This window comes from Dromiciops gliroides, chromosome 2, assembly GCF_019393635.1.
Source record: "Dromiciops gliroides isolate mDroGli1 chromosome 2, mDroGli1.pri, whole genome shotgun sequence".
NCBI lineage: Eukaryota > Metazoa > Chordata > Mammalia > Microbiotheria > Microbiotheriidae > Dromiciops > Dromiciops gliroides.
The window spans coordinates 147,509,424-147,536,089 of NC_057862.1; the positions used below are offsets into that span (position 1 = coordinate 147,509,424).

The 26,666-nt window shown below is 40.6% G+C and overlaps 1 protein-coding gene across 1 annotated transcript in view; it reads left to right on the plus strand.

Annotated features, from left to right (window-relative positions):
• The window catches only part of SNX1 (sorting nexin 1), a 54,297-nt gene extending 37,573 nt beyond the window's left edge, over positions 1-16,724 (plus strand). The window contains exons 11-15 of the mRNA XM_043985608.1: positions 2,874-3,079; positions 14,063-14,206; positions 15,141-15,221; positions 15,609-15,680; positions 16,290-16,724. Of these exons, the coding sequence (XP_043841543.1) occupies positions 2,874-3,079; positions 14,063-14,206; positions 15,141-15,221; positions 15,609-15,680; positions 16,290-16,340 (554 nt within the window). The 3' untranslated portion in view covers positions 16,341-16,724. The remainder of the gene's footprint in view (positions 1-2,873; positions 3,080-14,062; positions 14,207-15,140; positions 15,222-15,608; positions 15,681-16,289) is intronic.
• Positions 16,725-26,666: the final 9,942 nt, after the last annotated feature.

Consider the following 26,666-nt stretch of genomic DNA (forward strand, 5'->3'; position numbering starts at 1 on the left):
CTGGAATGTACTTGGAATTGGAGGAGATTGATGCATGGCACCTGTGAGCCAGAAACAAGGGCATGCTGTTCCTAAGGTCCCTAGATAAGAGTTAAAAGTGCTCATCCCAGCTTCTTAATGGATGAGCTTAGATCTTTTTTTTTTTTTTTTTTTTGGTGAGGCAATTGGGGTTAAGTGACTTGCTCAAGGTCACACAGCTAGTTAAATGTCAAGTGTCTGAGGCCGAATTTGAACTCAGGTCCTCCTGAATTCAGGGCTGGTACTTTATCCATTGCGCCACCTAGCTGCCCCGATGAGCTTAAATCTTAAACATATATCCTGTATTTCCTAGCAGAAGGATGACTTGTTGGCCACAGTAGCGTTGCCTGTTTTCTGATTGAGACAACTATAAGGAAAGGACCCCAAATACAGCATCATGCTAAGACGTAACTTTTTCTTTATAAAGTACTTGTTTTGTTGGTTTCTATCTTAAATAACATTACTTCTTGCTCTGCCACTTTATTGGTGTTACCGTGTAGATGGGGGGGTGGAGAGAAGCCACAGATATCCTAGTTTTACTTTAGCTACTGATACTATTGCCTTTTTATAGGTGAGACCTGCTATGAACTCCCTAAATTATCCTAATTTTATCTCTTCTTTTCCTCTTCACTCTGAAAATATTGATAGTGTGACAGAAAGAAATGAGGAATATAATATATAAACTTGATGATAATGGTCTCTTACATTCATATGGTACTTTATAGTTTAGAAAGTGCTTTCTAACGTTCTCCTTTTTATTATAAAAACCTGGTGAGGCAGGTAAGACAGATACCATTCTCTTTGATATGAACAGGCAGTTTTCTGATGAAGAAACCAAAGCTATCTATTCCCATATGAAAAAATGCTCTAAATCTCCAATGATTAGAGAGATGCAAATTAAAACAACTCTGAGGTACCACCTGACACCTATCAGATTGGCTAAAATGACAAAAAAGGAAGATAATAAATGTTGGAGAGGCTGTGGGAAAATTGGAACACTAATGCATTGTTGGTGGAGCTGTGAGCTGATCCAACCATTCTGGAGAGCAATTTGGAATTATGCCCAAAGGGCGATAAAGCTGTGCATACCCTTTGACCCAGCAATCCCACTTTTAGGTCTTTTGCCCAAAGAAATCATGGAAGGGGGAAAGGGACCCACGTGTACAAAAATATTTATAGCTGCTCTTTACGTGGTAGCAAGGAATTGGAAGTTGAGGGGGTGCCCATCAATTGGGGAATGGCTGGACAAGTTGTGGTATATGAATACAATGGAATACTATTGTGCTGTAAGAAATGATGAGCAGGAAGAGTTCAGAGAAACCTGGAGGGTCTTACGTGAGCTGATGATGAGTGAGATGAGCAGAACCAGAAGAACATTGTACACAGTATCATCAACATTGAGTGTTGACCTACTGTGATGGACTATATTCTTCTCACCAATGCAATGGTACAGAAGAGTTCCAGGGAACTCATGATAGAAGAGGATCTCCAAATCCAAGAAAAAAAAGAAAGAAAGAACTGTGGAGTATAGATGCTGATTGAACCATATTATTTCTTTTGTTTTGGGTGCTGTTGTTTTTTTTTTCTATTTTGAGGTTTTGCATCACTGCTCTGATTCTTTCTCTTGTAACAGGATTAATGCAGAAATAGGATTAATGTTATTATGTGTATATATATATGTGTGTGTATATATATATATGTATATGTATAGAGATATATAGATATAACCTATATCAGATTACCTGCTGTCTAGGGGAGGGGGGAGGGAGGGGAGGGAGGGAGAAAAATCTGAAATTGTAAAGCATGTATAAACAAAAGTTGAGAACTATCTTTACATGTAACGGAAAAAATAAAATATCTCATAAAACCAAAAAAAAAAAAAAAGACAGATACCATTCCCTTTCAAAGATGAAAAAAAACTGAGGATAAGAGAATAGAAGTGACAGATTTGCCAAAGGACCCACAGCTAGTGAGTAGCAGAGTCAGAACTCAGTACTCAGTCCCAGGCCTCATTTTTCTTGCTCATGCATGCATGCATGTGTGCGTGTGTCTCCCAGGACCATAATCTGTGAGCATCTGCTTTAGGGTGATCAGTGGCCTTGCTTGCTTATTCTTTTTTTTGCCTTGCTTACTTATTAGCTTGACTCCTGTTTCTGCACAGCATGACCTGGAGTCTTCACTAAGTAGCTGCATTTGGTCTGCTTCTACCGGTTTTGTTTTGCTTTTTTTTTCATTTAACCTGTTTAAACCCTAGACTGGCACTCTCTGTGTCTCTCATACAGTAACTCTCCCTTATATTTCAGCAAATATGTTGGTTTTAGTTACCAGACAGGTTGTATTGCCCTTAAGTGCTATATGTTCTGGAAGGAATTTCTCTTCCCCCCCCCTCCCCCCCCCCCCAGTCTCCAGGAACTGTATCATGTATTAAGTTTTCAGCCTTTGGCTTAAAGAGATTTCCATTGCAAAGTGGGTAAGAGTGAGCACTGTTCTGGTCTCATCTTTGACCATGATAATACATGAATATCTTTAAAGTCTAGTGAGGTTGTATGATAAAGTGGAAAAAGCTCTGGAGTCAGAGGCCATGGCTTCAAATCCTGGCTTAGTCACTTATTATTTGTGGAACCCTGGGCAAATCATTCTATCTCCTTGGACCTCAGTTTACTTATCAGTAGAAATGAGAGGGCTGAATTTAGATGGTGTCTTCGGTCCCTTCTATCTCAGGATCTATCTATGGTCTGTATTATCCAAAGACATGCTGAAATCCTGACTTTTTTAGAACACTGAAGAGTATAACATTAGGTAAGGGGTTTTTTTACTTTGACTTTTAAAAATGTTTCCCTTGTTCCTTTTCTCAGAGTTAGCACTAAACACAGCACAGTTTGCAAAGAGTCTGGCCATGCTGGGGAGCTCTGAGGACAACACGGCCTTGTCCCGGGCTCTCTCCCAGCTGGCAGAGGTGGAGGAGAAGATTGAACAGCTGCACCAGGAGCAAGCCAGCAATGACTTCTTCCTCTTAGCTGAGCTCCTGAGTGACTACATCCGCCTCCTGGCCATAGTCAGGGTAAGTGTCCCTTGGAGTCACCCTCTTTTTTTCCCTGTGTTTTACCAAAGAAAGGTGCTTTTCTTTCCTCTAGCATGCAGGTCATTACAGTGATAGACTTGAAGTCAGGAAGACCTGAATTCACACCCTGCCCTCAGATGCTTATTCACAGCTGGACCAGTCATTTAGCCTCACTCAGCTTCAGTTTTCTCATCTGTGGAATGGGGATAATAATAGCACCTACTTCATAGGATCATATAAGATTGTGTATGTAAAACTCTTGGCAAACCTTAAAATGCTATATAAATGTGAGCTATTATCATTACCCTAAACTTACCTGGATCTTAAGATATGTTTAACATGATACTTATGGACAGTTTACTAAAACCGTAGACAGTAAGGTCCCGATTACTGTAACTTGTAAGAAGTGAATGATGGGGTTATCTGCTTCTCTAGTCCAGCTGTCTGGCTGACCTCTTCAGCCCTTTGTGCTTTACCTTCTTAACATCTAAGCAAGCCCTGATGTGAGTGTTGGTGCCATGGGGAGCTCTTTTTTTTTGGGGGGGGGGATCATCAGTTAAGCATTTCTTTTCTCTTTGTTCTACCTCCTTTCCTCACCCCCTTACCCACACGTATCCATGAGCAAAAATAGAAGGAAAATGAAACTTTTGTAATAAATAATCATAGTCAAACAAAACAAATTCCCACATTGTCCACTGGCAAAAGAGTAACATCTCATTTTCATCTTAAATCCATCACTGTTCTTTCAGGAGCTGGTTAGCATAATTCATTGTTTGTCCTCTGGAACCATGATTCACTGACGAGAAATGATAACAACAACAATAATGATGATGGTACTTTTTTATATAATGTTTTATGGTTTGCAGAGTGCTTTACAAATATTATCTCCTTTTATCCTCACAACAGCTCTGAGAGGTAAGTGCTATTATTATCTCCATTTTTGGATGAAGAAACAGGGGCAGGCTGAGGTTAAGTGGCTTAGCCAGAGTCTTTATCATGTTCTTCTCCCCCTCCCCCACCCCCCCACCCACCCCCCCCTCCCCAATCTGAGACTTTCTTAATCTGAGTAAATGTATGGCTTAAGTGATTGACAGTTCAAACCCAGATTCAATAAGAAGGCCCATAATACTGCTGATGTAAATATTCTTCCCAACACAGAGCTAAGGTGGGCGGGTGTCCTCCCCAGATTGAGAACTCCCAGCATGTCTGCAGCCAGCTCTTTCTCTCCCTCAGGAGCTCCCAAAGAAATGCACCCTTACTGTTGACTCAGGAATCCCAACATATATGGTGTTGTTCTTACTGGATAAATCATTCTCCTAGGTCTGTTCCCTTCACTCAGCATCGGTTCATATATGTCTTCCTATCTCTTTGGTCATTTCTTTTACACAATAGAATTCCATCAGTCAGTTAGAATTTATTAAGCATCTACTACATACCAAGCATTGTGCTAACTGCTTTACTCTCTGTACCATTGGATTCATATATCATACTTTGTTCAATCCTCCAGTTGATGCAAATCCCCTTAGTTTTCAGTTCTTTGAAAGTACAAAAAGAGCTGCTATAAATATTTTTGTGTACATGGATCCTTTTCTTTTTTCTTTCATCTCTTTGGGACTTAGGCCTAGTCGTGCTATTGCTAGGTCAAAGGGTATTCACAGTTTCGTGACTTTTGGGGCATCATTCCAAATTGTATTCCAGAGTGCCCAGAGCATTTTGTAGCTCCAGCGGTGCATTAATGTGCTTATTTTCCTGAAGCTTTCAACGTTTGTCATTTTTCTGTTTTGGTCAACTTTGCCAGTCTGAAGGCTATGAGGTAGAACCTCCCTCAGAATTACTTTAATTTCCATTTCTCTAATTATTAGTGACTTGGAACTTTTTTTCATATGGCTCCTGATAATTTGGGTTTCTTCCCTTGAGAACATCCTGTTCCTATCCTTTGACCATTTATCAGTTAGGGATTAGCTCGTATTATGAATTTGAATCAGTTCTTTATGTATATATTGAAAATAAGACCTTTATCAGAAAGATTTGCTCCATAGATTTTTTTTCTATCAGGTAGAAAAATTCTTCCTCTTGTCTTCTTCTCACCCACTTGTGACTCCAGTGTGGGCACCACACAGAAACAGGTTTAGCATCATAGGGAAGAATGTAAACTACGAGCCAAGAGCTTACTCATGGGGCACTGCTGTGCCTCTCCTAGCACATGCTGTCACTGCAGTAGCAAAAGGCCTGGTTTGGCCTGACACTGCTGACCTCCAGGTGCATGGTTGGTATCAGGTACAAACTAGTCATCAGGCAACAAAGAAGTGGTCAAGAGTATCTCCAAACTGAAAAGCAAATACTTACTTAGAGTTAAGTTTCCATTCCTGTCTGTCCTGTACAAGCAGCCTTAGAGCTGTTTGATGCCTAAGCGTCGTATCAGAGGAGGTGAGCCTCTGATTTCAAACAGGCCTCTGTCTTCCATCCCCTGGCCAGGGGGACAGCCACTAAGGAAGCCATGGCTAGGGAGGATCACTGTTACCAGTTTACATTTTATCCACAACAGTGACGATGTTTATTGGAGTCGTGCTCATTCTTTTCTCCCATTAATTTTGATTTTTTTACTTGCTTTTGTTTTTTGCCACTAATTGGTATGCTAAAGAATAGGAAGCTTAAAAAATATCATCCATGGCCTCAGACACTTGATACCAGCTGTGTGACCCTGGGCAATTGCCTCAAAAAAAAAATCCTTCAGTGGAATTCCTAGAACTAGCTGTGTCCTGATACTGGCGCTATCAGAAAATGGAACTGTTTCTGGGCACATCTCGGAAAAAGACACCCTATGTGCTACAGGGCTCTCAGCACCTGTGAAGTCAGTTTATTGGTGATTCAGCTGATGAAGCTCGTCCGCAGGTCCCAGAGCAGAGTTAAGCATAGCGTAGCTTCTGGGGTTGTGGCACTAGCTGTCCCATGAACACATTGCTACTCCTGGACACTGTAGTGGCTCTAGCTTCATTACCATTCGTTGTTGGTTAGTGTTGGGAAAATGAAGGTCATTTCTTCTTCCTCTATCCTGAGCCTAGAATAATAGCAACTAAAACACATTGGATTAGACCTGAGTTAGGACTGGAAAAATGACCTCTGGTGAAATGGATTTTTATTGTTTATTATTATTTTTCAGCCTATCTGTCCAGATTTCTTATCATCGCTCCCCTTGACAAATTCTGGGGTTCCCCCAAAGTGGTTTTCTTGCTGGTCCTCATGCGTGATCATCTGTCTTGCAATATGCAATATTGCAATATGGGCCTTTTCTCAGGTTGCCTCCTAGAGCACAATCCCAGTCTCACCTCTGTCTCTGCAAGCGCAGTTCAAATTTTGTCTCTTACATGAAGTTTTTCTTTATTCTCCTTCCCCGAGTTTTTGGTACTCCCCCAGTACCTTGAATTTATTTTGTTATGTTATGTGAGCATGTTTCTCCCCTGGAAAACTATAGTATGTTCCTTTAATGCAGTCTGTTTCCTTTATTGTCTTTCTATCTCCGTTACTTAGGATACTGCTTGGCACATAACTGTTTAATAAATACTTGTTACTTGATTATAATGGGGTGAGCTATAATGTCATCCCATCAGACTTACCTATTCCTGTCTTAGTAATTTCAACTAAACTGTAGGTGGGTTGAAGAAACATCCCTGGTGGAGGTAAACTATAGCAGGCCCTATTCTCCTCTCACCCCTACCTTAAGAGCCAGGTGCAGGCAAAAGCCCATACTAAAGAAGGCCAGGAAGGTGAGCCCCAAACTTCTGAATTGGGGAATAAGTGAGAACTGTCTTAGAGACTTGGACTGCCATTAAGTAAGGAAAGATCTGTTCCCAGAGGTACAAAAATGGCCAACCTCTGCTTCTCTTGAAGCTATTTGAAGTCTATAAAGGAAAGGGACTTGCTTGTAATGATGATGACGCTTGTACATGTTCTTTAGAGCTCTAGGACTATTGTACCTTGGTTATGAGATTTGATATCAGGAAAAAACACTACACAGATATATTGTAGGACAGATGTGTTGAACTCACTGCCAGAAACTCCCCAGTGCAGCCCAAACCAGTTTAAAATGTATTTGGGAAGTGTTAAACCAAATAAATAAAAATACAACACAACACACACAATGTTAACTTGTGGTTTTCTCGGTCAAGATGTGTCCATAGAGATTGTTTCTGTGTGAGTCTGACGTCCCTGCTAAAGAACCAAATGACTTCTCAGTCAACTTTGCTGTCTCTTCTTCTTGAACTATAAGGCTCCTTGCTCCTTTCTCCTTTCTCTGGACTTTGTCCCCTTTTTTATATCATCCTTGCCTGGGCTCCAGGTATCATCTTCAGGTCATGTCATAGACTTTGAGTTGGAAAGAACCTCAGCAGGCATCTGTTCTGTCCACATGGGCAGCCTCTGCATGGAGAGCCCCTTGGAGGGAGACCCCACAAGTCAGTTAGCAAGCATTTATTAAGTACCTGCTCAGCCTGACAGGGCATCCTTTTGAACAGCTTTGATCACTAGGAGGTTGTCCAGACATCAAGCCTAACAGGACTGTTTACAACCTCCAACCAGTGCTGCTGGTTCCACTGGACAGAAGAGGTCCAATCTCACTTCACCCTGGAGTCCTCCAGCTTTCTGAAGACTGGTGTCAGCCCCTTCCTCCCCTAAGCTTTCTTTATTCAGGCTAAGCAGCCCCAGTGCCTTCCACTAATCCTCATGACATGGATTTAAGAGCCTTTTTTAACTGTTTTGGTTGCCCTTCTCTGGATAACAGAGCAGTATCCTTCTTAAATGGTGAGACCTACAACCAAATGTAATATTCCGTATTGGTCTGAGAAGAGAGGAATACAAAGAGACAATCACCTCCTTATTCCTGGAAGCTACACCTTTTTAATGTCGCCCAAGATTTCACATTTCACTTTTTTGGCTGCCATGTCACGTAGCTCTTTCATGGTTCCCTCCATCTTCTATTTGTAAAATCAGTTTTTTGGGTTTTTTTTTTAACATCGGTGTAAGACTTAACACTTACCACTATTGTATGTTATCAACTTACATATTCTAACTTGTCAAGATCTTTTTATAAATCCCAGGTCAGTCGTTCAGTATATTAGCTATCCCTCCCAGTTTTGTGTCATCTGTGCATCTGGATGAATATGCCTTCTATGCCTTTGTCCAAGTCATTGATAGAAAACATTAAATAGCTCAGTTAACATTGAATCATAAAGACTCCTCTTTGAATCTAGCCATTCACTCAGTTCCAAGTGCATCTAATTGTATTAATGTGTAGTCCTTATCTCTCTATCAGGAACAGTCTGAACTTTTTGTCAAATGCTTTGCTGAAATCCAGTTAAGCCATGTCTTTGTCATTCCCCTTATCTTCCAGTTTAGTAATCCTGTCATAAAAAGAGGTAGTTCATTTCTGGCATGATCTGGCATACTGGTTCTTTGTGATCACTACTTTACAGTTTAGATTTTCATCAACCATCTCTTTTATGATTGTTCTACTGGGAATCAAAATCAAGCTTACATACATACAACTTATAAAATTTCTTCTCTTCCATTAAAAAAAAAACCAGAGCATTTGTCCTCCTAATGCTTTGGCACCTCTCATGTTTTCCACATTCTTGGGAGTATTAGTAACTGTAATAATTACTAACTTAGCAATTATTTTCCATTTTTTTCCATACCAAAAGAGCCTGATGAATTCATCAGGGGTCACTAGGTATACTCTTACCATCTTCTTACTTGTCTTGGGCATGAATCCTTCTCATGTAAAAGTCATTCTGGGCAGAGAAAGTGTAAATGTATGTGTCAGCTCTCCCTTCTGTATCTCTTTGAACATTCTTTTTCTCCTAGTATAGCTTCTAAAAACAACCCCAAGGTCTTTTTGTTGTTCTTTGCTTCCTTATCAGCCTCCACTCAGCTCTGAGATTTAGCACTCCTAACAACATCTTAAATGTTTTTTTATTCATACCTTTTCCTTTTACATCACCTTTCTTTCCCAATATATCTCTCCTCCTTTCCCACCCAGTGAACAAAAAATTAAAAAAGGGAGCCAGGGGAAAGAGTTCAGCGAAACTAACCAGCACATCCACTAAGTTTAACTATAAGCAATCTTCTATAACCATGGCTTCCCCAACTCTGCAAAGAAGAGAGAGAGGTATATTCTCATATTTCTTCTTCAGAGCTAAACGTGGTCATTATAATTATACAACATTCCATTTTTTTATTTTTTAGGAGGTGTTATTCTTCCCACAGTTTTGCGGTCATCGAGTATGTGGCGTTTTCCTGGTTTTGCTTGCCTCAGCTTATGTGGGGTCACATAAGTCTTCCCTGCTTCTCTATATTATTTATATTCATTGTTATCACATAGTAATATTCCATTACATTCTTAAACCACTGTTTGTTTAGCCATTTCCTAGCTTATGGTCATCTGGTTTAATTTTTTGCTACAATAATAAATGCACTATAATCTTTTGGGATGTAGATTAGAAGTATTGGATCAGAATTTTTTTCTTAGTTGACTTCTGACCTTTTTATTCTAGTTGTATTGATTTTTATCTTTACAAAACCTTTTCAAGTTAATACACTTGAAATTATCTAGTTTATCTTTGTGATCACCTTGTTATTTAAGAATGCTTCTCCTTAGCCACAGCTGTGGAAAGCACTTAATATTTTTCTCTTCTAATTACTTTCTGGTAATATTCAACTCAAATATACATTTGGAATTCATTGTACTATACAGTATAAGGTATTGGTCTGACCCTAATTTTTTGCTGATCTATTTTCCAGTAATTTTTCTTCTCTGTTTTATCAAATACTGAATTACCAAGTGTAATTTATTTCCAATTTTTCCTTACCTTGTGTATTCCACTGATTTGTTATATTTCTTAACCATTACTAAATAGTTTTAGTATTGCTGTTTATAATGTAATTTGAGGTCTAACAATATTATTCCTACCTTTTTCATTATTTCCCTTGAGATTCTAAACCTTAGATTCTTACCAATGAATTTTATTATTTTGTTGTGTTCCATACAGTATCCCTTTATAGTTTGGTCATAGTACTAAATCGAAAACTTAATTTAGATGGTATCATTTTTATTATGTTGTATCAACTCAGTCATGAACAATGGATATCTGTTCAATTATATCACTTGTTCTTTATTTCTTTTCTTTTTTTTTTCAATTAACGAATATTTTCTCTCTTTTTTACCTCTTTTCTCTGCCGGTTGGGGGGAAAACCCTGTAACAAATATGCATAGCCGACCAAAACATTTCCACATTTTAAATATATTCATATATATATATATGCCTCATTCTACACACACATTATAGTTAATCATTACATAATGTCGTTGATACTGTGTACAATGTTTTCTTGGTTCTGCTCATTTCAGTTAGCATCAATTCATGTAAATCCAGGTTTTTCTGAATTCTGCCTATTAATCATTTCTTTTTTTTCCTCTGGACAGTCTTTTTTTTTCCCATGGAAGTATTTTATTATTTTCCAGTTACATGTAGAGATAGTTTTCAACATTTGTTTTTATAAGATTTCTAGTTTCAAATTTTTCTCCCTCCCTTCCCTCCTTCCTCCCTCCCCAAGACAACAAGTAATCTATGTTATATGTGTAGTCACATTAAATATATTTCTGCAATAGTCATGCTGTGAAAGAAGAATCAGAGCAAAAAGGGAAAACCTCAAAAAAGAAAAACAACAACAAAAACAATAGAAATAGCATGGTTCAATCTGCATCTAGATTCCACAGTTCTTTTTTTTTTCTGAATTTGGAGAGCATTTTCCCTCATGAGTCCTCAAAGAACATTTATTAAGTTCTTACTATGTACCAGGCATTACCCTAAGTTCTAAGGATACAAAGATAGATGTGCCTTCAAGGAGCTTACATTCAAATAGAGGACAAGATGTAGATGGGAAGTAGTCTCAGAGAAAAGGATAATAGCAACTTGGTAGACCTGGAAAGGTTTGATTTGATCTGAGACATGAAAGAAAGCCAGGAAATTTAAGCAGAGGCAAAGTGCATGGAAATGGGAGATAGATCAGTTTCTTAGCTGCTTTGGGGTTTTTGTAAGTAAACTGATGTCATCATCAAATAAGAATAATTTTATTCTTCTTTACCTCTCTTTATGTCCTTAATTTCCTTATTTTTACTATTAATAGAATTTTTAGAACTATGTCAAATAGCAGTGGGAAAAGGGAGCATCATAGCTTAACTCTTGTTTTTTTATGTCTATTGAAATAATCAAGTGACTTGGAGTGGTTTTATTTTTCATATGATTGTATTTCTTCTTTTTTCAATCTGAAATTATCCTTTCTTCTATTAAGCTAACCTGGTCATAATGAATGCTTTTTTGGATCTATTGCTATTAATATCTTTTTGCTAGGATTTTATTTAAAATTCTTACATACGGGGGCAGCTAGGTGGCACAGTGGATAAAGCACCGGCCCTGGATTCAGGAAGACCAGAGTTCAAATCCGAATTCAGACACTTGATACAGATACTTTCCCAGCGTACTAGAATAGTCTCCTAATTATTCTAGTCTTTCCCCCAAATACATTCTAAACACTACTGCACAAGGATTCTTCCTGCAATACTGATTTGCTCTTTTAACCCTCCCCGCTTCAAAAACCGTTTGTTCCTTGCTTTCTCCCTACCTCTCTTGCCGTCATTTACAGGATTTCAAAAAATAAACAACCTTTTACTCTTCTATTTGGGTTCTCCTACAATCTGGCTGCAGCCTGTCTTTCCAGACTTAACTACTTCTCTTTATAAAGTTTACATCTTCTCCTTTGCTACCCATATGTTCATGCCCGTTGTCCTCTATCCCCAGCATGAAATTACCTTACATTTGTGTCAAAAATCCTTCCCTTCCCAAGCAAATCATTTAATCTCTTGCCTCCATTTCCTCATTTTTAAAATGAAGTGGAGGGTCTTGATGGCCTCTAAAGTCCCCCCCAACTCTTAAGTCTGTTATCTCTCTGTTTTTATCTGCTCTTTCTCTCTCTCTCTCTGTGTCTCTGTCTCAGCACAACACTACCTTAAAGACTGTTCCAACAAGGTAGCACTTAGGCCTCCATCAGCTTGTGAATTTTTTGCCATGGTAGTGTGGAGTTGATGATGTTCCATTGAAATATACTTCCCCGGAGGCAGGTAGGTGGAGCAGTGGATAGAGCACCAGCCCTGGATTCAGGAGGACCTGAGTTCAAATCCAGCCTCAGATACTTGACACTTAGTAGATGTGTGACCCTGGGCAAGTCACTTAACCCTCATTACCCCACCAAAAAAAAAAAAAAGAAATATACTTCCCAAGAAAACCAACAAGCTGTATATCAATGGAGATTCAGTTTCTTGTTCATTCCTCTTTTTCTGTTCTTTTGCATAGGGAAATGTTCCTACAATCATAGAGAAAAAACTTTGTTCAGTGGCCCTCTCTCTGATCATTAATACTGTGATTCATTAACCAGGGAGAAGTACACTCCCCAGAAGTTACTGTCAGTGGTGAGGAGGAGTGTAACAAAGGGTCTGAGATGTAAAGGCATCACCCGTGACTGATGAAGCACTGCCAGTGCTCCTTTTTACAGAGGACTTTGTGCTGGGTGCATCAAACCCTAGAACACTCTCAGATGGTGTCCTATATTCAGTCAAGAGTTTAATCTAACTATCTACATAGGAAAAAAAATAGTGACTGAAGAGAGCCGATTGTCCAGACGATGACATGCTATTAGATGGACAAGCTCAGAATTGCTTTAATTTAAATTTCCCTAATTAGGTGATTTGGAGCATTTTTTCATATGGGTATAGATAGCCTGGGTTTCTATCCTTAAACTGCCTGTTCATATCCTTAGATCTTTTATCTATTAGCAAATGGCTCTTTTACTTAAAATGGAATCATTTCCTTATCTTGGAAATGAGACCTTTATCAGAGAAACGTGTTGCAAAGAATTATTCCCAGTTAATTGTTCTTCTTTTAATCTTAGCTTTATTGAACTTATTTGTGCAAAAACCACTAAAATATATTTAATCAAAACTGTCCATTTTATTGTCTCTAACACTCTCTATTCAGGGGTACGTTGGGACCAGCCCAGTTTTCATTATGAGCATTTATACCACAGGAACCAGCAAATGCTACAGATAAGGGTTTGATGTATTGTTTTGTAAGCTGTCTGGACATAAGTGACGGAGAAAATGTTAATGATGTATATTAAACTTAAAAGAGTGTTGTACATACATTCTTTTTTCCTGTGAAAAACCAGATGGTTTTTAAACATTAACCAGCATACCACCCTAATATTCTTCAGTCATAAACTTTTCTCCCACCCATAAATATTTCCAGGTTATTATCAGCTTGAACTAGGATGGTAGCTGTGTGTATAGAGAAAGGAACAGGTACAAATCCACAAAAGACAAACAAATCAGTGGACTTGGTGGGTGAAGGAGAATGAAAGACTGAAGAATTACCCTGAGGTTGGCAACCCGAATAACTGAAAATACGGTGTTGCCATCGGGAGAAAGGTGGTTCAGTTTTGGACATGTTTCGTTTGTGGTACTTCTGGTACCTCCAGCTGGAGATGTCCAGTAGCTGGAGTTTAGGACAGTTGTAAGGGTTGGGTATATTACTGGTACCTATCACAGTGCTTTTTAATTGTGAAATTAAATTGTGAAAAAAAACACCTACTTGTACAATTAAGAGTAAAAATTCCGAGTCCTCAACATATTGGGATACTTTGGTTCCTTGATAGCAAGCTGTGTGAGCTAGTTAGGAAGTAGGGCTTTGTGTTTTAGGGCAGCCCTTGAATAGGGCCCTGGAATAATTAGAGAAGAGTCAAAATGAATGTTGTTGTTTTTAAATTTAGCCTTCCTGTATGCATGCTGTAAAACTTCCCTACTCACACCCCAGGGATGTCCTAGCCCCAGGATTATGGCTAACTGCCAAAATGTATGGTCTTCACTGTTCTTGGTAGGGTGCTTTTGACCATCGAATGAAGACTTGGCAGCGTTGGCAGGATGCCCAGACCATGTTGCAGAAGAAACGGGAAACTGAGGCCAGGCTCCTGTGGGCCAATAAACCTGACAAGCTGCAACAAGCCAAAGATGAGATTGCAGAAGTAAGTCCCTGCAGGTGGAAGGGTAGTCCATTCCTGGCCCACAGTGACATAGGCTCTTGTGCCAAAGAGGTTTCTTTCATCTTACCACTAGGGCAACTGAGGGCTGGTTTCTCTCTAAGCTCCTAATATAAGTGGTCTTGCCCTACTCTGCTAATTCTGCTTCTTCGAATTGACTTCTTCCTGGTCTATTCCTGAGTTCAGCTGTAACCTCAGACACTTTTACTAGCTGTGTGATCCTGGGCAAGTCACTTAATCCTTCATCCTATTTGCCTCAGTTTCCTCATCTGTAAAATGACCTGGAGGAGGGAATGGCCAACCATTCCAGTATCTTTGCCAAGAAAACTCCAGACAGGCTCGAGAAGAGTCAGACATAACTGAAAGACATGAACGACAACCTAGTCTCTATAGCAGATCTCTTCCATTGGTTTTCCTGAAGCAGGCTCCAAGTAGATTGGCAGAAAGTTTTAACCATCCAAGGTGTGGTTGTCCCAAATGACAAGCTTGACGATTCAAGATAATATTGTTATTTTCTGTATAAACTATGTACTGAATCTTCTTTCAGCCGGTGTCTGGTCCCATAATGATAGTACCACCCTGACTAGAGGGGTAAGAAGCCCCTTCCCTATGCCCAACCAGGGTTACTTCTGCCCCAGGGTAGATTTCCCTCTTTACGATTTGGCCAAATCCTCTGGGATTCCCCACAAACATCAAGACCCTAGTTTTTTCAGTGAATCTGAATAGCCTGTGACTGTTCATATGGTAACATCTGTACTTAACCATTGACAAAAGGGGACTGGCCCAGAATGCTTCCTTGCTTCCTTACTGATGTGTAATCAAGAGGAGGCTATGGGGGTGATAGGCAGTAGAGTCTTCACTGTCTCCTATGAATAAATCGGCACACACTGAGAGAAATTTTTCCCCCTTTTCTGCCCAGTGGGAGTCTCGCGTGACTCAGTATGAAAGGGACTTTGAACGAATTTCAACAGTGGTCCGCAAAGAAGTGATAAGGTTTGAGGTATGACGTGATTCTCTTCTCTCTTGCTCCTACTCTCTAGCTTTGGTTTGCTACCCTTTCATTTGTGCCAGGAGTTGTTTCTCTCTCAGATGTTTCATCTCATTAGGAGCCTAGTACAAGAAGCCAGTCTGGCTCATGACTTTGAGGGCTTCCCTTTGCCAGACTCCTCATATGACTCTCCCTGTCTTGGCATGCTAGGAGATTGAGCTGTCCCCCTCACTCTCCCAGAGACCCCGCCACCATTCCTGTCTCGTACAATATGACTGATCCACATTCTGCTTCTGCTTTCTAAGGCTGAGGTCTGTCTCAGCCAGCAGTTAATCCCCCCCCCCCCAAGTGGAGAGGAGGAACTTCTGTGTCCTCAGTGCAGCATCTTGTTTCATATAGAAAGAGAAATCCAAGGACTTCAGAAACCATGTGATCAAGTACCTTGAAACCCTTCTGTATTCACAGCAGCAGGTAAGTGAGTGTTTGCTTTGTTCCTTGTGTTATTTTGCTGCCTTTCTTTCAGAATAATGTTAGTTTGACTCTTCAGAGAACCTTCCAAATGGGCTGGTTTTGTCTTGGTCCCCAGAGAGGGGAGCTAAAATAGCCCCATTGTCTTCTGGTATCTTGTTAGTCTGAGACCTTTACTGGTCAGGAAGTTATAGTTTTGACTCTAAGTATCACCTTGTAAGTTGTAGCTGCTCAACCTGTGATGTTTTCTCATGAGGACAGGCTAAGTGGCTCATGGATTGCTGAGAGCTCTCTGCTGCGTATCACCCAGTGTCACATGGTGGCACCCAGATGGTCTCTGCCTTAGGTAGTAAGAAGAATCCTGCTATCCAATTAGGTGCTCCTTCTCAGGCATGGGGACTGCCAGGGCTTGGTGCTGTTTCTTGGTCTGGCGGGCAGTGCAGTGGTCAAGCCAGCTCTGTTCTCTGCTCCCCTACTTGTGTGCTTCATTTCTCAGTGAGCAATCACTAAGAGACTGCAGGTCAATGGGAAGCTCCTCCCTGCTTGGGTCGTGCTGGGGAGGTAGCTCTGCTGGGGTGCTTGTTCACTGTCCCCTACCTGGCTTCTTTGCAGCTGGTGAAGTACTGGGAAGCCTTTCTCCCTGAGGCGAAGGCCATCTCCTAATGGACCAAGAAAGCCAGAGCCCACCTGAATTTACGCTGCCTTTTTATACATTATACCTCTCCACCTTTAATGGATCCCAGTTGCACATCCTGCTGAGCCTAAAGACTTAACCCCTTTCCCCCTTCCCAGGACCAAGCTGCTCCAGTAATTCTTCTAACTGTATTTTTCATTTAGCGTCCATATATATTTTCTTACTGAAGAGAATAGTTTCCTGCTTTAAGCGAAAGATCTACAGTTAGGTGGTGGGATTTTGGGGTGGGGTGTTATTAATATAAATATATAAATAAAATGTATATTTTTCAGGATGTGGTTTAGAAACTGGGAATAACGTTTTCTGTTACTCCTGATGGTGCCATGAAAAGATTATGTAATAAAATATTTAAAAATCTGGTCCCATTGATTCCTCTTTGTGGTGCTTCTTGCTTCGGGCTGGGGAAACTATGAAGGTTGTTTCAAGCACTGTACTGTGAAGTGTGATGGGTAGCAGGCTGGTTTGGGAAAGGAGAATTGCCATAATCCTTCACAAAGAGGATTTAGTGGAAGGAGTCAGGAGGACGTCGGCACAAGTTCTGACTCCCACACATGCTCCCTACCCTGTCTAAAACCAACTGGAAATGAGTTACCTGCATGAAGTTTTTCTCAATGAGTTAGTTCCCTGTGCCTATGAAGTTAGAGTCAAAAACAATCAGGAAACTTCATTAGCTATGTCATTTCTGTCAGCAGGAAGAGTTAGGGCTGCATTCTCATTGCTCTCTCCATAACCCGTTCCTCAGGAGCATCTGTATAAGGGTTATTCCCTTACTCCACCCCCACAAGCCCGGCTAATGTGAAGTTCTTTCTTAACTGCCTTATAGCTTGCTTTTAAAGAAGGGATCCTGGGATCCTGCCATTTTACCAAAGTACTTTTTGCCTTCTTTTCTCTGAAATAGGCAGAATTTATCTGACCCACACATGGATGCCTACTCCTTCCCACCCATCCTGCTCTCCTTGAGCAATGTCCTAGGCTCTGCCCCTCCTCTCCACCCCTATCAAAACTTGCTTCTGGTTAGCTGGCTTTGAGAAGGCTCTGATAAACAAGTTTATACTAAGTGTTAGTGACTGATAAAATATTAGTGCAAAATCCAGCTTACTGCTTTATCCCTCTGGACACATGAGACCAGAATGGGATGGAAAGAATACTGACCTGCTTGTCAAATCTGTTTTCTAGTCCCAACTCTCTTTTTTTTTTTTTTCCTTAATGTGGGAGTTCTAGTTCTAGTTGGGCTCTCTCTAGCCTTGGTCCAAACATATGAGGCCCTAATAGTGAGTACCCACAATACCAGGTCAACCTCAGGTCAGCTTTCTAAAGTGGCCCTTCCTCTGTTTCAAGGCTCTGCAACACACTCTCATTCGCCCCCTCCCTTTCTCTAGCTCCCTGCCCCGACCTAGCCACCCCTTCCCTCAAACTTTTACCTCTTTCCCTTTCTCAGGGAGCAAAAGCACATTTAGAAAACAGGAAACAAGTAGTATCACAGTGATTGTTTTCATCTTTATGGAGCTCAAAGCAGGGATCAAGTGTTACATGTTTTTATATCGTCTCCATTGCTAGGCATATACTCTATAAATACGCCTTTCACCTAGCCACCAAGCCACTTCCTCTGAGGACTTGAATGAACCAGATAAAAGAGTAAGGTCTCTGCCCTCCCCACCCTATGTATGAAACTTATTAACAGGCATGTTTTGTGTGTATTAGCATGTTTGCTCAGTGTTTTATTGCTTGTTCCCTCTGTTCCTTAACTGAACTTAACTAAATTGTTGGACCCTAAAGAGAGCAGGCTTGCTCTCACATTACCACAGGAAAACAGGTTCATGACAGTCTTATCAAATGATGACTGTTTCCCTGAAGGGAAGATCTATAGGGCTGTTGCTACTCACAGTGAGAGATGAAGCCCATGGGAGCCAAGCTAGAAGAGGAGTCATTTGGACAGTTATTGCCTCAATCATAAATTGCATATATTTGTTCTAGGGGGATAGGGTATTGGTCTTTTATTTTTTCATTTTTTTCCCCAGAAACATAGTGGTCATCATCAGGGAGCAGGGTAGTACCTCTGAGAATTGTCGCGAGAAGTGTCTTTCCTGCCCATAGGGATTTGGTAATTGTATCCATATGGTATTCCTTGTCATATTTAAACAAGTTTCATGAGAAGCAGGTAAGGAAACTGCTCATGTCCTGTTCCAAATTCAGTGCTTTGTCCTGGTGCTTGACTTCAAGGCTTTTGAAGGACTTTTCCTTTTCTGATCTAGCTAATACTAGAGTCTGACCTGTGAATGATTTCTGGAGAATTGAACCCCTGCCCCTTAATGCCAGACCTTGAAACTACTGACTGTCTAGGGTGGGATGGGGACGAATTAAGCTCACCTACTTGCTTTATTCTGTATTCAGGGCAGTCACCTTCAAGAACCTATTTTCCCTAGAAGAATTTCTCTGAAAGTATGTAAAGAGAAATAACCGAATTCACTCACTGCTTAGGTCTGGTTTTATGACTTCCCAGAGTATCTCTAGTTAGCTCATGGGATGCTGTAAAATTCTCAAAGAAAAATTAATTTAATTCCATAATTTTTTTTCTTTTTCCATAATTCATAGATCCATTATTTCACTGGCATGCATTGATTTAGTCCCTTTTTTTGTAGTGTCCTCAAAAGCTAACTAAGGAGGTCATTGACAAAAACTACGGCCCTATGTATCAGGATTTTAGAGCAACACTTTTTATAGTCGCAAAGAACTAGAAACAAAGTAGATGCTCATTGATTGGGGAATATTATTGTGCTGTGAAAAGCAATGAATATAAAAAAAGCTATGAATATGATGAATATCAAGAAGACTTATACGAACTGATGTAAAGTGAGATAAGCAGAACCAAAAACTGTACACAGTGACTAAAACAATATTAATGGAAAGAGTAATTCAAGAAGTGAAACAATGCTTTGGGGAGTACAGTGACCAAACTTGACTCCAAAGAAGAGGGAAAAGGAAGCACCCTCCCTCCTTTCAGAGATGGGAGCCTGGATATTGAATATTACATATAATGTTAGACGTTTTTATGCATTAATTAGTTTTTCCTGAGCTGTTTTTTTCTTTGTTTGAGGAGAAAAGAATACATTAGAAAATATGAGTAATGTTTAAAAAAAAAAAACCTTCAAAATTTTAAAAACAACATGGCATAGATGCTAGCTGCTGATGAATTCCCTGTAATAATGTTGTGTTTATCAATAAACAAGCAACTCCTAGATGTCAGAAATAATAAATGTCACTTGTTTGAAAAATGTGTTCTCCTGGTGCCACTCTTATAAAAAGGACCTTGGGAGAAAAAAAAAAAAAGGACCTTGGGTCCTTGAGCAGCCTTCGCAAAATCTCTCATCAGGCCCAAGTTCAAAACCTTTCCAGCTTAATAGGACTTGCCAAGACAGGCATTCTGTTGGCATGGCTTTGGGGAATTCCCCACTTAATTCCATGGCAAAAGGAGACAAGGAGACTCTAGCCGAGGAATTTTAATTCACCTCCACATAAAAACAAAATTGACTATGTCATGCTGCCAGACTGAATGAAAAACATTTTTCTGCTCAAGGATCACCATTGGCCAACAATAACAACCAAAAAAAAGTCTGTGTTTTTGTTGAGCCTACTAACATATATTAGTTCACAAAATATTAGATCTAGGGGGAAAAACCTTAAAAACCCATCTCATCCAACCTCCTTATCTATTGATTTATTTGTTTCTGGGACCCTTTTATTTTATGGATGGGTTAACTAGGGGACAGCAAGCTTATGTTGTTTGGATGCTAGGTAATGTAATATACTGGGAAGATCACAGCTCTTAGAAGGCCTAAATTCAACTTTGTAAACACAAGAACAGTGGGGGAGAGCACAGAAAAGCACTGGAACATAGCTCAATATGATTCACCAATATAATATATTGGCAACTTAAAAAAGGAGTTAACATGCGTTCAGATGACTACATGCACTGAGAGTCAGTATCCAGAATGAGCAAGGCCATGATGCCTCCCGTCTTCCCTGATCAGACCACATCTGGAGGATCATTTGGAGGCACTACAATTTAGGAAAGGCATTGACAAGTTGACACATCTCCAAGTGATTTAATAGCTAAATTGAGTCCATATTCACAAGACCTAGTTTCCAGTTCTTTTCCTATCTACCACACTTCGTTTGTCCTGAAGTGATTGATCTCGTGATACAATGGAAAGATCTCTAGCTCCAGAATCAGAGTATGTGGGATCAAACCCCACCTCATGCTTGCTTACTTGTGTCACCTTAAAGAAGTCACTTAACCTCACTAGGTACTACCAGTTTCCTCATTCATAACAGGAAAGTGGGACTAGCTGATATATGAAGTCCCTAGCTGCCAAGATGATCTTATGACCATTTCACAAAGGTAAGAAACAAAAACTTCTGAGGTCTCATGGTGCCCCAAATGTGGCAGATCTCTGGGGCTTCCCTTGTATTGTCACTTGATATCTGAAAATTAGATGCATCTGTCAGCTTGCCCTTAAGTGAGTGACATTGTGTCCAAGGACTGGGCATGGGGAAGGTGCTAGCCTTCTTTCCTTATGCCTGGCTAGGGCTGCCTGAAGCATCACATGGAATGATCAGCTTCTTTAGGGACTGGAAGCTCAGACAGCATTCTGCTCCAATCAGCGCTAAGCCCAGAATAGGGTTCCCAGACCCATTAGCTTGCCAGAAACCATGTAACGAGGTGGCAAATGGGTAGATTTGCAAGTCCTAGGACTGGTACTATTGTTGATGCCTGATTCAACTTCCTAAAGCACCCTTTTCTATCAGTCAACTAGCATTTATTCATCACCTGACTGCCAGGTCAGGCACTGTGCTAAGTGACTGGGATGTGAAGAAAGACAAAAGTCCCCACTTTTAAAGAACTCAAAATTTGATGGGGAAGGCAACATGAAAGCAACTTTGTACAAATTATGTGTTCAAGGGGCAGCTAGGTGGCTCAGTGGATAAAGCACCAGCCCTGGATTCAGGAGGACCTGCATTCAAGCCGAGCCTTAGACACTCAACGCTTGCTGTGTGACCCTGGACAAGTCACTTAACCCTCATTGCCCTGAAAAAAAGAAAAAGAAACACACAAATGATGTGCTCAGGAAAAATTGCAGCTAGTGGAAGTAAAGCACTAGAATTAAGGAAAATAGGAAGACTTCTCAGGAAAGTTGGGATTTTGCTAAAAGGGAAGGCAGGAGACAGAAATGTGGTGGAGAATCCAAGGCATGAGGGGGCCAGTGAAAATCTATGGCGTATAGAGATAGAGAGTCTCATGGGAGGAACAACAAAGGAGGCCATCGTCCCTGGAGCACAGAGTATTGGGGGTGGGGAGGGAGGAAAATGCAAAAACCACTGGGACGGTAAGAGGCCAGATTGTGAGGGACTTTGGGGTGTCAAACAGGATTTTATATTTGATCCTGGAGGAAATAGGGAGCCACTGGAGGTGTTTGAGTAGGGGGTGATGTGGGCAGACCTATGCTTTAGGAAAATCAGCTTGGCACTGAGTGGAGGATGGAGTAGAGTATGTAAACACAAGGCAGGGATGCCAACCAGCAAGCTAGTGCAGTCGGCACTGGCAGGGTCAGAGGAAAGGGGGTATGTATGAGAGAGTACGTGTGTAGAAATGATAGGCGTAACAGTGGATTGGATGGGGGTGTGAAAGAGTGAAGAAGCAAGGGTGACACCTCGGTTGTGAGCCCAGGTGACCAGGAAGGGGGTGGTACCCTCGAGATGAAAGGGAAGTTAGGAAAAGGGGAGGGCTTGGGAGGGAAAGAGAATGAGTTCAGTTTGGGACTTGCTGAGTTTTAAGTGACTATAGTGCATCTAATGCTAAAAACCTTTGCCCATGTGGCATCAGCCTACCTTTCCAGACATTTTGCTTTACTCTCCATGTACTCTCTGGTCCAGCAAAACTTGCCTATTTGCTGTTCCTCACATCCACATTCCATCTCAAGAAAATCCTAAGAAGGATTTATTTGGTCTCCATGCATTTGCACAGACTATCCCTGTGCCTGTAATGGATTACTTCTGTCTCTAAGAACCTCTCTCTTCCTTTTTTTTTTTTTTTTTTTTTGGTGAGGCAATTGGGGTTAAGTGACTTGCCTAGGGTCACACAGCTAGTAAGTGTTAAGTGTCTGAGGCTAGATTTGAACTCAGGTCCTCCTGACTCCAGGGCCGGTGCTCTATCCACTGCGCCACCTAGCTGCCCCTCTCTCTTACTTTTAAAGCCCAGTTCAAGTACAGCATCCTTCAGGATGCCTTCTCTGTCTGTATCTCTTGCATCTAACAGAGTGCTGTCTAATAATAATAATAATAATAGCTTGTTGAGTGATTAAATTGGGTAGATCCATCAGGAGTGAAATGGATGAGACTTAAATGTATTGAGAAGTGAAGTTGTTAAGAGGAGTCCAGGATAAGCCAAGGTTTCAAACATTAGGAGTGTGGGAATGGAGAAAAAAGCCAGTTAATGGTAGTACCAAAGTTAGAAATAATGAAGAGGGAGAAATAGTTTTAGGGGGAAAGACATGTCAGTTTTGAACATCTTGAGTACACTGTGCCTGAGATATCCAGGTAAAGATGTCCTGTAGAAAGAGATGCAGTTTTGATGCTCAAAAGAATGTTTCGGACTAGAGATAGAAATTTGAGAGTCATCCACGTGTTTTTTTTTTGCTTTTTCAGGGCAATGAGGGTTAAGTGACTAGCCCAGGGTCACATAGCTAGTTAAGTGTCAAGTGTCTGAGACTGGATTTGAACTCAGGTCCTCCTGAATCCAAGGCCAGTGCTTTATCCACTGCACCACCTAGCTGCCCGGTTTTCAACTTTAAAAAAAAAAAAAAAAAGAAAATGTAAAAGAATGGATTTTGCAAACTATAGACCAAATGGCCTGACTTCCAATTCCTGGCAAAAGGCTCCTTAAAGAGATAGTTAATGAAAAAGAAAAGGTGTCACCCTTGCTTCTTCACTCTTTCACACCCCCTAGAAAAGAAAATGGTGATCACAAAGGTCAGTGTGATTTCATCAAGAACATGTTATGCAAGACTCATCTCATTTCTGGGGGCAGCTAGGTGGCTCAGTAGATGAAGCACCAACCCTGGATTCAAATCTAGCCTCAGAAACCTGACACTAGCTGTGTGACCCTGGACAAGTCACTTAACCGTCATCCCCCCCCCCAAAAAAAACAACTCATCTCATTTCCTTTTTTGACAGAGCTGCTAGACCAATAGTTCAGGGAAATGATCTAGCTCCTTTATGTGAATTTGATTTTAGCAAAGTATTTCATATTAGTCCTATGGAGAAGATGGAGAGATAAGGATTATATGGTTATACCAGTAAATGGTTTTGGAACTTGTTGAATGACTGGAATCTTTATTGGTCTGATATCAATCTGGGAGGATGTTGATAATGGAGGACTCCAGAGACTGGTAGTGGTCTTATGCTGCTTAACTTTGGGGGGGGGGGGCAATCAGGATTAAGTCACTTGCCTAGGGTCACACAGCTAGTGTCTGAGCTCAGATTTGAACTAAGGTCCTCATGACTTCAGGGCTGGTGCTCTATGCACTATGCCACCAACTGCCCCTCTGCTTAACATTTTTATCAGTCACTTTTATTAAGGTATAAGTGGCATGCATATCAAATTTGCAGATAACAAAACTGAGAGGGTTGATAGCTAGCATACTGGATGACAGAACTAAGTCAAAAAGTTCTCAGCAAGGTAGAAAATTGCTGAATACAGTAAAATGAAATTTAATAGGGAGGGGCAGCTAGATGGCGCAGTGGATAGAGCACCAGCCCTGGAGTCAGGAGTACCTGAGTTCAAATCCGGCCTCAGACACTTAATACTTAACTAGCTGTGTGACCCTGGGCAAGTCACTTAACCCCAATTGCCTCACACACACACAAAAATTTAATAGGGAAAAAATGTCTCTGATCACTATTTCCTTTTCTAGATGTTCACTAACTATCTTTTTAATTATTTCCTAGGTTTTTAGTCAGGAATTGAAATCACATTCACTTGTCTATAGTTTACACATTTCATTCTCTTCCATTTTCTGCATTTTGAGACACTTGGGTCAAAAATTGACAAGTACAAGATGTGGTAAGCATGCTTAGAAAGCATTTTGTCAGAAAAAGTCCAGGGTGTTTTAGTAGAGTTCAACCTTAATAAGAGTTAACTGTGGGGGGCGGCTAGGTGGCGTAGTGGATAAAGCACCGGTCCTGGAGTCAGGAGTACCTGAGTTCAAATCCAGCCTCAGACACTTGACACTTAACTAACTGTGTGTGACCCTGGGCAAGTCACTTAACCCCCATTGCCCTGCAAAAAAATAAATTAATTAAAAAAAGAGTTTACTGTGTGATATGACAGACTAAAAAAAAAATGTAATTATGGGCTCCATTAAGAGAGTTTCCATGAGTAAGGATGCGATAGTTTCATTGTCTTCTGCTTTGGTCAGAACACTTGTGAAGCATTGTGTTCAGATCAGCCAAGGAACATCCAGAGAAGTACAACCCAAAATGGTGAAGACCCTTGAGCTCACACCATATGAGAATTCGTAGAAGGAACTGGGCATTTTTAGCCTGAAGAGAAGAAGATTAAGGGGAGAAATGATAGCTGTGTTCAGGTATTTGAAGCGCTCTCAAGTGGAAGTGTTATTCCACTGGTTCTGTTTGTCCCCAGAGGGCAAGATTAGGAGCAACAAGTGGAAGACCCAGGGACAAATTGAGGGTTGATGTCAGGAAAAATGGCTTTACAAGTAAGATCCTTGCAGAGGAGACAGAATATTCCTCCTTGATAAAGGTCTTCAAGCAAAGGAGGGAGGACCCTCTTTGGGGTTTGTTGTAGGAAGGATTTTATTTCACATATAATTGAACTAGATAGCTGTTAAAGCCCCATCCAGTCCTGAAGCTGTGTGTTTCCATGTTAACCACCCACATTTAGAAGGTGGAAACTGACAACAAACCAGCAAAGATGGAAGCTGCCATTAGGGAGGCAAGGAAGAATCTCCAGTTGGAAAGCTCAGAGGCATTCTAGTCCAGCCTGTACTGGACAACTGCAGGGTAGGAAGACAGAAACTGTAAGGCACTATTGGTGGAGGAGTAAAGTGCTCTACCCATTCTGGGAAACAATGGAATTATGCTTAAAAATACCTAAATCCAGGGGGCAGCTAGGTGGCGCAGTGGATAAAGCATAGGCCCTGCATTCAGGAGGACCTGACTTCAAATCCAGCCTCAGACACTTGACACTTACTAGCTGTGTGATCCTGGGCAAGTCACTTAACCCTCATTGCCTGCCCCCCCCAAAAGTGCATTAACATAAAAATACCTAAAACCAGTGGGGAAATTTGTTTTCCTTGACTATGCATATTTGGTACAACAGCCTTTTCTTCTTTTTCTAAAGGGGGAGTTGGTGGGTAGGTGGGACAGTGAGGAAGGATAGGAATAGGATAAAAGAAAAGGGTTACTGAGACATTTTTTTTAATGCAGAGAAGAGAATAGAAAAAAGGCCAGAAAGAAGCAGTGCTAATCAGGACAGATTTGAAAACAGGTTGAATTTAAACACTTAAAAAGAAATATAAACTATGTATAATAGAGGTGTGTAGTTTAATATACAATCCTTTTTTCCTACTATGTTTATGGAAATGCCAATTTTATCTGGTATCTTTTAAGTTCAGAATGAAAAAATGAAATAAAAAGTGCCTAAAATGTCAAACACTTTGCCCTAGAGATCCCAGTACTAGGCAAAGAACCCCAGGAGGTCAAAGATGGAAAAAATCATCCCATATACAATAAAATATTTATTACAGTGTTTGTTTTTGGTGGTAGCAAATAATTGAAAATAAACCCATGGATTGGGAAATGGATAAGTGAATTATGGTGAATACAATAGAATGTGACTTCACTGTAAGAAAGGATGCATACAAAGAATTCAGAGAATCGGGGAAGACTTAAATGAACCAGTATAGAGTGGTTAGCAAAACCAGGAAAACTATCTACATACATACACACATACATATGTGTATCAGTGCAATCAGAAAGAACAACAAAATGAAACTGATAACTGTAAAATTCTAATGAGAAAGCTGGGCCTTAGAGAAAAGTGGAGAAAATATATCTTCATTGCAAAAGTGGGAGACAGTGGGTGTAGATATCCATTGATTGTAGAATGACTAAATAAATCTTGGTATATGTGCTTTAAGAAATAGTAAGTATGGAGCAGCTAGGTGGCACAGTGGATAGAGCACTGGCCCTGGATTCAGGAGGACCTGAGTTCAAAT